The 11,456-nt window shown below is 47.7% G+C and overlaps 1 protein-coding gene across 1 annotated transcript; it reads left to right on the top strand.

The window, feature by feature from the left end:
- The first annotated feature begins 1,034 nt into the window (after positions 1-1,034).
- LOC119270149 lies at positions 1,035-6,215 on the top strand. The gene is made up of 5 exons (XM_037552117.1): positions 1,035-1,250; positions 2,423-2,546; positions 2,629-2,701; positions 2,788-2,853; positions 5,792-6,215. Exons 2-5 carry the CDS (start codon positions 2,515-2,517, stop codon positions 5,858-5,860), a joined length of 240 nt encoding a protein of 79 aa, XP_037408014.1. The 5' UTR covers positions 1,035-1,250; positions 2,423-2,514; the 3' UTR covers positions 5,861-6,215.
- Positions 6,216-11,456: the final 5,241 nt, after the last annotated feature.

The following is an 11,456-nucleotide window of genomic DNA, read 5'->3' as shown; positions in this document are numbered from 1 at the left end:
CGTCGGCAGCTGACAGGCGGGCCCCGCCGGTCAGATACACTGTCAATACGCGTTTATACGCGATTTAGACCTTTTTGTAACATATAGCCCCAGACTTGGTACTGACATGTAAAAATTACCAAACTTGGTACCAATCTGCTTCCAATGCCCTAATTGTGATACTTCTGTGCAATTTACTCTCTATTTTGCCCACATATAGACGTGTTGGAGGAACCGCGAGGCAACAGACCAAGCGTGTGGACATTACTTGTTTTGCCCACACGCAAACATGTGAACTGGTTCTTTAGATACCACACGAGACGTGTGGCCAGACCACATAACGCCCACACGTGTGGGCGTTATGAGGACCATTATTTTTGTATTTTTTTACTCTGATTAGTTTTGTACTATTAGCATAATGCCGATTAGTGTTTTACTCCAGTATTTGCGAAGGGCATGCTAGGCGTCGGTTCAAATTTGGGTCGGTTGGCCCGCAGCCATTAGATTGGGGATAATGGGAACCGTTCGATGCGCGTCGTCTTCGCAATGCACCCGTGGCCGCGCCGCACGCGTTTTCCCCTTCGTCGCCCCCTCGCCTTGCCGCCGCATGTGTTCTCCCCGTCGCCGCTCCTAGCCGGACTCCCTTGCCAGTTGTCCTAGTCGCCGGTTCCAGCCCTCACCAGCCATCCTCGTCACCTGCTTCACCTCATGTAACAGTTGCACCCTGTGGTTGCAACTCCTGTGGCAACCGTTGTAGCTCCGGTGGCAACGACCGAAGCTCCCCGACGTGCTCGCCGCCGCTTGTCAAATTTTCATTTTCTATATACAAATTCTTCCATCTATTATTTAATTTGATTTCATTTTTAAGAATTTAGTAAAAATAGTATTCATGTTTTAATTAAATATAAAAGGTAAAGTTAATTGACTTTTTTGAGGGAAAAATAAAGTTAATTGACTGCTCAAGTCTTTGTTTGACACGAGAGTTTTGGGGGTTTCTGAATAGTTTTTCCACGCGTGACCAATAACCCTCTACAATCCTCTTCGGCCCATTTGGTAGACGAGGTTTCGCTGGCCCAATCACCTTCGATTCGCCTCGACCCTCCGCCGTCGGCAGCAGCCTCCTCCTCGACGAGCCGCCGTCGGCCGCAGCCTCCTCCTCGCGCCGCCGTCTTCGGAACGGAACGGGCAAAGCAACGCCCTCGCTGCGACTGAGAGGAGGCGCCCCGCCGCCGCCAGAGCGTCAACGTCCTCCTCCGCCGGTTTTTCCCGAGGTGATTCCTCCCCTATCCCCCACTTCTCCATACCCTCCCCTGCAAACCCTAGAGCCGGCTCTTCTTGCTCCTCGCCCGACACCCAGCGGCCATGGCTCCGATCTGCAGCAGTTTGCTGCGTCCATCGATGAGACTGGCTGCCTCCACGGCCATCCCTCTCCTCTCCTGAAAATCATTGGAACCCGGCTCTTGTGAGAGCCAGTTCATTGATTTCAATTTTGAATTTTTGATAGAAGTGCGGGTTTTCATGTTGACAGAAATTAAGGTGTTTCTGGATGAGCTTTTACATTGACAGTAAATCAGGGTCCCTGGATGAACTTTTGCACATGAACACTGTTCAGTTTTATCTGTCAACATAAATAAAAAATCCCAGAGTTCTGGACTAGAAGCAAGGTCCCTGGATGATAGTAAATAATTAGAGGGATTTAAATAATTAGAGTGTGGTTTGTCCTGCCTGCGTAGTAGGTCAAATTGATCCACTGCCCCTTTGCTTCAATGGATACTGATATTGTTGGTTCCTTCTTCAGTATGCTTCATTTTGGTCCCCATCCATAAATTTGCAACTGATGCAGAACTCATTGTACACTTGTAACTTGGTTACTTTATTAGTGACATCATTGGGGTATGCAAAAATATCCATTCATCTATTTGCTTTTTCTAGAGCAATTAAGCATACCAGTCACCATTTGTCACTGAGGTCACTCATCATGAAGCTAGCTAATCTTTTGAGTCAGAAGATTCCCACATCCCAGTTTTGTGCAACTCTGACACTCTAATGTACCTTTGTCTTGTTTATCCATCTGTGCACAGGAACTGTTTTTCTTTTCTTTTCTTGGTGCATAAACTACTCTCCTATGCTGGTAGAGATATATATTTCACACCCAATTAATTAGACTAGCCCCATTAGACAGTCACTACAGCATATCTCCAGAGCAATTAGTATTGGGTGTGAAATATATATCTCTACCAGCATGCATAATTTTCATTTTTTTTGTGTATATTGATGTATCATAAGCATGGACTCAAGTATCATACGAGCTATTTACTGTTCAAAATTTAGTACTGGTTCTCGTCTATTTCTGGACCCTCCCCCTTTTTGTAAATTTACAGTATGTGGAGGACAGCTTCTAGCTTGATTTGAAAGAAATTCTAATCAGTCAAATAATTTGCAGGGAGAGTATAGAGTTTTTCTTCTGTCAAGAGGGGTGGGCGTTCACACATTTCCTCAAGTAGAGAAGAAGCAGTATAAAGTTGTTTGGTGATAATGGAACCAAAGCATTCTGCTGAAATGTCCAGGTGCAACATCTTGACTAACCTTTAGCAACAAATGAGCCCTAAAGATTTCAATTATTTTATATAACATAGAAATGATCTGCAGGCATTTGGACAAGCAAAATCATGCCCTAATGGAAACATACCGAGCAATGTCCCATGAGTTGCATAAACTACAGGTGAGCCTCAGATACTACTAAGCTTTTATGTTAAGAAGGAATCTCAGGGGATTTTTTCAGTAATCAGTTGCTGTCATTTTATATAGGTTGAAGAGGAAACAATCATGCGCAAGTTGTATGAGCTGATGTCTGCAGAAGGGCTTCTTCCAAAGGTACATTGTTGTTGCTGCTGTTCTGAATTTGGACCGTTGCATCACATTTACCATTAAACCAACTGTAGCTATATATATCTATAAGGTAAAATAGAGGGCCCAGCCAACAGTTCAGATTTACTAATAACTGAAATATACAGTGCAGAAAATAAATGATTAATTAAGTTCTTAAGAGAATGAGGAATTTGATTTTAGGAGGAAATAACCTGTGATACTGCCAAGATTTGCCTGGTATTTCTAAATGGTAATCCTTACTTGTTTCTCTATACCGATTAAGCCTTTTCATTTTAAAGTTGGACAAATAACTAGTAGAATAACATTCTTTGGTAATATGGCTCGTCTAATAAAGTAGAATCAATTGTTACTGAACAATAAGTGATATAACTGAGGATACAGTAATTCTTAACTTGAAGTGCTAGCAGTCATTTTTTGGGGTTTGCATTTTTGATTATTCAAACAAATTTTGGGGGATTGCATTTTTTTATTATTCAAACAATTAGGCATTCACCTCTAAGTTAAAGAGATGCTGATTGAACTAGCATATTCTCACGCAGCTTTTGTACCACGGGTTGAAGTAAAAGTAGCGTTTTTAGAAGCCGTTATAAATGTAAAGTTGAGCTAATCTCAAACTGTTATGGCGCTGCTAGAAGGAGGGCGCGAGAGGGCCGGCCGGGGGCCTTTTGCCCACGGCCGGGCAAGATGGAAGGGATTTCCTTCTTAATTCTTGCTTGATTAGATTGATACATCTCCTCTCTTTATGTAGAGAGGTTTACTTGACTCCCAAGCAAGGCTTACTTGACCCCTAAGAAAGCGACCCTTATCTCTAATTAACCCTAAGACTAACGGGCTATAGACCCAAAGTGGTCGGACCCTTCCCTGGACCCTGCGCAAGCGGGAGCTACATGCACCAGGTTGCCCTTTTTACTAACGGGCTATACCGCCAGCCCAGGCCATTAGGCCTATTACGTACTCTAACACTACACCCCACCTGGACATGCAGCTTGTCCTCAAGCTGCAGCCTAACCAACTTATAACCATGACTCGAGGCAACACAAACCTAACACCTAAAAACAAGCCTTTTACATCTTGGCTTGTTTTATTACTCTCAACCTGAAATGGACTGGGATGATTTATTTTGGACCTCTTAACAAAAAGTGGATACCATCCGCACGTCGGACGTGCACGTGTACAGCCACCTGGATCCCATGGACACCATCTGGACAAAAGCAGTGCATGTGTATGGCCACCTGGAAGTGGTCGCAAGAGCGACCAGCAGAGGCGCCCTCGCGGCGGCCGGCGGCGGAATGCAGTGGTGCTACACGGTGCGCTCTTGTCGGTGACACCATGCCTTCTCCCCGCCGGATGGCTGTTGGTCGGCACCGCACATAGAAGAGTGGAGGGTTGTCGATGGACAATGGCGAGGAGGGGTGCGCCTCCCCAACCGCCGATGTCGCAGACTTTGAGGGCGTTGTCCGTGGGGAAAACAGCATGCCCAAGATCCCCGACGCAGCGGACGAGATCGAGGTCCTTTGCGCAGCGAAGCGCAACTGGGAGGAGCGGCAGCTGCAGACCACGCAACTCCCGCACACGCCGACGCGCTAGGAGGCTGCGTGCAGCAGCCTGCAGCCTCACCGTCGCCGACACGTGGCGGGTAGTGATCCAAGCTGGAAGCGGTGACGGCGACGGCGGAAGCTTGATCTGCTGGATGGGGACGCCCTGGGGAAGCGGTGATGGCGACGGCGGGAACTTGATCTGGTGGATCGGGACTCCCGTCGGCGCGGTCGATGCGGGGCTGGAGCTGACCGGTGATGGCTGCTGTAGTTGCAGCGGCTGCTGCGGCGGAGCGCCGGGCGCGGCAGAGGTCGCCAGGAGCGGTGGCTGCCACTGCAGCCAGGGCGGGGCGGTGGATGGCAGCTGCTGCAGCGGCCTGATGAGCGCGGCGGAGGCCACCTGGTGCGGCGGCTGCCACGGCAGCCAGGACGGGGCGGTGGTGGCGGTGGATGGCAGTTGCAGCGGCTGCTGCAGCAGCCCGACGAACGCGGCGGAGGCCGCCTGGTGCGGCGGCTGCCACGGCAGCCAGGACGGGGCGATGGATGGCAGCTGCAGCGGCTGCTGCAGCAGCCCGGCGAGCGCGGCGGGGGCGGCTCGGTGTGGCGGCAGCCACGGCGGCGCGGTGGCGGTGATGGGCGGCGCAGCCGGGTGCGGCCCATAGGACCCGGCCAAGAACAAATGGATCTCCTGGACCGCCTGTGTTAGGTCCCGCAACGCCTCGGACACCTCCGGGGTGAGGACGACGGGGGCGGGCGCGACGGAGGATCCCGGTGCGGGCAGGAGCGGGGCGACGGTCGTGACCGGCAGCGGAAGAGACGGGTTGGGCGGCGGTGAAGACATGATCGAACCGAAGCTAGCTGATACCAAATTGTTATGGCGCTGCTAGAAGGAGGGCGCGAGAGGGCCGGCCGGGGGCCTTTTGCCCACGGCCGAGCAAGATGGAAGGGATTTCCTTCTTAATTCTTGCTTGATTAGATTGATACATCTCCTCTCTTTATGTAGAGAGGTTTACTTGACTCCCAAGCAAGGCTTACTTGAACCCTAGGAAAGCGACCCTTATCTCTAATTAACCCTAAGACTAACGGGCTATACCGCCAGCCCAGGCCATTAGGCCCATTACGTACTCTAACACAAACCTATGTGCACATACGTGTGTTGACACTTCAAGTGAGAATCACTGATTCCTAAGAAAAGGCTACTTTCTCCACTTACGGTTTCATGCATTCATGCACTTTTTTTTGAAACTTTCATGCATTCATGCACTTAGGCCATAAATGAAACACTTATTTAGTCCATTTGTCTGTCTTAGGCACTTGAAACATAAGACAATCAACTTCATTTCATGCTGCTCTGTCTCCTTTAACCAATCTCTCAATAATTGATGCAGCACAAGGAAAAAAGGCAGCCGGAGAGAGCAGGGGAATCAAGCCAGGAAAGCGAAGAACAGGAACCATAGAATGTCAACCGTGAATCTGCAATATATGATGTTACGTGGGGATGCAAGTTTGGTTGAATAGCAACCGATCTTAGGTATCCACTCCAATGGATATACTGTAGTGAATTTTTTTTGTCTCGGTTCCAGCAGTTAGTTTCCCTGTAATTTTCCAAACTGCACAACGGAAAATTTTGAGATGGGCTTCAAAGCCTTGTTTGTTCCTAGACGCTTTGGAAAGCTTGGGGCATGCATTTTGTGGATCTTGAAAGTGACCACCGTCCAAACTTGTCTGTGAGGAATGGGCAGCTGACTAGTCTGTTTTACCTTACGCACATGTTGTGTATGAGAACCTTGTGTTTTGAGATTGGTTTCCTGTCGTGCTACTTGTTTGTTCCTGTTCACTTTGGAAAACCTGGGGCATGACTAGCACATGATTTTTGTGAAGTTAGTAGTTTCTTGGACAGTGGACGCAATATGAAATGTTTAACAGGCAGATAATTTTCATCATTGCTAACATATTTTCCATTCCCTTACTTGGAGCAGGCGAGACGATATTGACTACTCTGCATTGCAACGCTGGATGCATTCAGTGTCCATTGGGTAGTGGAACGCAGTTCTCTGGTAATCTTTCAAGCTTCAGCACGGTCAGTGTATGGATGGAATTACCTACTGATGCATGTTAGCATCCTGACAAAGCAAACTAACAGAACATGTGTTATCGTAGCTACAATCACAGGTGTGCCCATAATGGGGTCACAGCCACCATAACTTTGAGCTCGGCCTCTGAAATGATCGAACGACGCGTGTGGTTCGGCCCCAGTAACGTATTGATTTTATCGTATCAGGAACCTCCGCTTCCGATTAGTTTTATGGAAAACCCGCTTCGTTTGGTTGGCACACATGGCTTCCCGTTTTCCGATTAGTTTTATGGAAAACCCGCTTCGTTTGGTTGGCACACATGGCTTCCCGTTTTCCAATCAACTCCGATCTGGGGCCTACTTTCATCTCTGCTCGACGGGTGAGTCTTGCAGTCAAGCTCCCTTCTACCTTTGCATTCGAGGACTAATGCCCGTCTGGCCCGGTATCGCGAAGTCTTGTATCAGAAACCATGGCTACGGAAGACATTCGGGGCGTTTGGGCGAACCAAACGCAACTGTACGGTTTCGGGAAGCATTAGAATCGGAAGCCGCGGCTTTTCTGCGAACCAAACGCGTCGAAGTATTGATCCATGTCAGATATACAGTAGCATATGTTCAGGAACAGTTGTGTGGGTGTCACGCTCAGACCGTCAGACCTACATCTACACTCTTGAAGGCCTTCATTTAGGTGTTCACTCTGATCTTGATCCAGCGACTCCCTGTTATTATTCCGGCGAATTATGTTGATAGGTGAGAAGATGACCTGGCGATGCAAGATCTTCATCCAATGGCTGGAGTTCAGTTACCTTTTAGGCGCCTTTTATTGTTTCTGTCTAGTTACCTTACTTCAGCTCTTCAGTGCATCTACCAACGGACCCGCCCAAATGCCCGGACTGATCGACACTCTCCATATCCGGCCCAAATCTGGGGCGGATATTGGGAGGCCCGGACGTGGGCATGCCTGCCACGTCGGACTGACGGATACGGCCCACGCGGGGACGCGGAGAGACCGTTGATCTGACGGACGCATCCTCCTCCCCGCGTCGCGTGTTGCCGCTCCGGCGTGCCGCCCGATGGAGGAAACCGACTATGTAAGCCGAACGGCGGCAGCAGAACCCTAGCCCGCCTTGTTTCTTCCCCTTTTCCCTCTTCGCCGCAGAAAACCTTGGGATCTTACTGATCATGGCCCCGCCGCAATCCGCAAGTTTGGAGCCACTAACATCTTGCTTGATGCAAAACACCTTCAACCACAGTCTGAAGTGGGGCTCTATGCGAAGGAATGCCTCGTAGAATGTGAACTAGGTAGTGATGTGGAGGATGGAATTCGGGGCCAGGTGATGAAGTTGGAGCCCATAGAAAAATATGAGCCCACAATGGAAGGGACGGAGAGGAAAGCCGAGACCTCGGATCAGGTGGGAGCTGAAGACCACTCGCTCCCCCTTTCTAGGGGTAGGGTTGGCTGAGGCCGAGCATACCTTGTCGTTGCCCACGGGAGATCGACATTTAGCTATCCCATGGGGTGGGAGTGAAGGAAATATGCCCTAGAGGCAACAATAAAGTTGTTATTTTATATTTCCTTATTCATGATAAAGGATTACTATTCATGCTAGAATTGTATTGATCGGAAACTTAAAAACATGTGTGAATACATAAACAAACACCGTCTCCCTAGCGAACCTCTACTAGACTAGCTTGTTGATCAAAGATGGTTAAGGTTTCCTAACCATTGACATGAGTTGTCATTTGATAACGGGCATCATTAGGAGAATGATGTGATGGACAAGACCCATCCGTTAGCTTAGCATAATGATCGCTCAGTTTTATTGCTATTGCTTTCTTCATGTCAAATACATATTCCTTCGACTATGAGATTATGCAACTTCCAGATACCAGAGGAATACCTTGTGTGCTATCAAACGTCACAACGTACTGGGTGATTATAAAGATGCTCTACAGTTATCTCCAAAGGTGTTTGTTGAGTTGGCGTAGATCGAGATTAGGATTTGTCACTCCGAGTATCGGAGAGGTATCTCTGGGCCCTCTCGGTAATACACATCATAAGCTTGCAAGCAAACGACTAAGGAGTTAGTCACGAGGTGATGTATTACGGAACAAGTAAAGAGACTTGCCGGTAATGAGATTGAACTAGGTATGAAGATACAGACGATCGAATCTCAAGCAAGTAACATACCGATGGACACAGGGAATTACATATATTGTCATAATGGTTCGACCGATAAAGATCTTCGTAGAATATGTAGCAGCCAATATGGGCATCCAGGTTCCGCTATTGGTTATTGACCGGAGAGGTTTCTCGGTCATGTCTACATAGTTCTTGAACCCGTAGGGTCCGCACGCTTAACGTTTGATGACGATATAATATTATATGAGTTATGTGATTTGGCGACCGAATGTTGTTCGGAGTCCCGGATGAGATCACAGACGTGACGAGGAGTCTCGAAATGGCCAAGAGATAAAGATTGATATATAGGACGATGGTATTCAAACACCAAAAGTGTTTCGGGGGGTACCGGGTACTTATCGGGTCATCGGAAGGGGTTCCGAGCACCCCCGACAAAAGATATGGGCCTTATGGGCCAAGAGGGCAACCACACCAGCCACAAAGGGCTGGTGCGCCCCCCATATGGGCCGACCTAAGGAGGAGAAGGAAAGGGGAGAAGGGAAAGGAAAGTGTGGATTAGGATTCCCACTTCCTTCCCTCCCCCCTCTTTCCTTCCCCCTTGGGGAAACATGGCAGGGGGGGGGGCAGGGGAAGGCAGGGCCCCTAGGGGGCCGACAGCCAACCCTAGGGTGCGCCCTGGCCTCTTCCCCCTCCCACCTATATATATGTGGGAGGGGGCGCCTAGCACACACCAGATCAATTGTTAGCCGTATGCGGCGCCCCCTCCACAGTTTACACCCCGGTCATATTTTCGTAGTCTTAGGCCAAGCCCTACGGAGATCACTTCACCATCACCGACACCACGCCGTCGTGCTGATGCAGATTGAACTACGTCGGTATTTCCCCAAAGAGGAAGGGATGATGCATCACAACTACGGTAGGTATTTCCCTCAGTGATGAGGCGAAGGTTATTGAACCAGTAGGAGAACCATGCAACATCACGTAAACAACTCCTGCACACAAAGAACAAATACTTGCAACCCAACATAAGAGAGGGGTTGTCAATCCCTCACGGGTAAAAAGATAGGTAAAATTGTAGTAGATTGGATAAATAGATCTTGCGGGAACACAGGATAAAATAAATAAATAAAATTTGCAGCAAGGTATTTTTGTATTTTTTGGATTAATAGATCTAAAAATAAAAGCAAATAAAAATATATCGCGAAGGCAAATATAATAAAGAAGAGACCCGGGGGCTGTAGATTTCACTAGTGGCTTCTCTCGAGAAAATAGCAACGATGGGTAAACAAATTACTGTTAGGTAGTTGATAGAACTTCAAATAATTATGACAATACCCGGGCAATGATCATTATATAGGTATCACGTCCAATATTAGTAGACCGACTCATGCCTGCATCTACTACTATTACTCCACACATCGACCGCTATCCAACATGCATCTAGTGTATTAAGTTCATGGAGAAACAGAGTAATGCAATAAGAACGATGACATGATGTAGACAAGATCTATTAATGTAGAAATAGACCCCATCTTGTTATCCTTAATAGTAATGATACATACGTGTCGTTTCCCCTTCTGTCATTGGGATCAAGCACCGTAAGATCGAACCCATCACAAAGCACCTTTTCCCATGGCAAGAAAAATTGATCTAGTTGGCCCAACTAAACCAAAGATTTGAAGAAGAAATATGAGACTATAAGTAATCATGCATATAAGAGATCAAAGAACTCAAATAACTTTCATGAATAAAAACGTAGATCTGATCATAAACTCAAAGTTCATTGGATCTCAACAAGCACACCGCAAAAAGGAGTTACATCAAATAGATCTACAAGAGACCATTTTATTGAGAATCAAAAGAGAGAGAGAGAGAGAGGAAGTCATCTAGCTACTAACTACGGACCCGTAGGTCTACAATGAACTACTCACGCATCATCGGAGAGGCACCAATGAGGATGATGAAGCCCTCTGTGATGGTGTCTAGATTGGATCTGGTGGTTCTAGAACTTGCGGCGGCTGTAACTGATTTTCGTTGACTCCCCTAGGGTTTCTGGAATATTGGGGTATTTATACAGCAAAGAGGTGGTGTGGGAGGCCACCGAGGTGGGCACAACCCACCTGGGCGCGCCTGGGGGCCCAGGCGCGCCCTGGTTGGTTGTGCCTGATACGTATCCAATGTATCTATAATTTATGAAGTATTCATGGTGTTACATTATCATTCTTAGATGCTTTACATTCATTTTATAGCAACTTTATATCATTTTTTGGGACTAACCTATTGACATAGTGCCCAGTGCCAGTTGTTATTTTTTGCTTGTTTTTTACATCGCAGAAAATCAATACCAAACGGAGTCCAAACTCAGCGGAACTTTTTGGAGATTTTTTTTGGACTAGAATACCACCAATGGGCCAAGGACGTACTAAAATGTGGAGGCCCAGGCGCGCCCTGGTGGGTTGTGCCCACCTCGGTGGCCTCCCACACCGCCTCTTCGCCCTATAAATTTCCAAATATTCCAAAAACCCTAGGGGTAACCCTAGATCATAAGTTCCACCACTGCAAGCCTCTGTAGCCATGCAAAACCAATCTAGACCCTGTTTTGGCACCCTACCGGAGGGGGGAATCATCACCGGTGGCCATCTTCATCATCCCGGCGGCCACCATGATGAGGAGGGAGTAGTCCACCCTCGGGGCTGAGGTTTGTACCAGTAGCTATGTGTTTAATCTCTCTTTCTCTCGTGTTCTTGATGACACGATCTTGATGTATTGGGGGCTTTGTTAATATAGTTGGATCATATGGTGTTTTCCCGTCTCTATCTTGTTGTGATGAATTGAG

The sequence above is a fragment of the Triticum dicoccoides genome, chromosome 3A (assembly GCF_002162155.2).
Source record: "Triticum dicoccoides isolate Atlit2015 ecotype Zavitan chromosome 3A, WEW_v2.0, whole genome shotgun sequence".
Taxonomy (NCBI): Eukaryota; Viridiplantae; Streptophyta; class Magnoliopsida; order Poales; family Poaceae; genus Triticum; species Triticum dicoccoides.
The sequence above is the reverse complement of the archived record's forward strand: the minus strand, read 5'-3'. Positions and strand labels throughout refer to the sequence as shown.

Bases quoted from the DNA above. Each gene is read 5' to 3' on its own strand.
- LOC119270149 (XM_037552117.1), top strand. From the start codon at position 2,515: ATGGAACCAAAGCATTCTGCTGAAATGTCCAG. The intron at 2,547-2,628 runs GTGCAACATCTT...AATGATCTGCAG, and splicing joins CATTCTGCTGAAATGTCCAG to GCATTTGGACAAGCAAAATC. The intron at 2,702-2,787 runs GTGAGCCTCAGA...CATTTTATATAG, and splicing joins ATGAGTTGCATAAACTACAG to GTTGAAGAGGAAACAATCAT.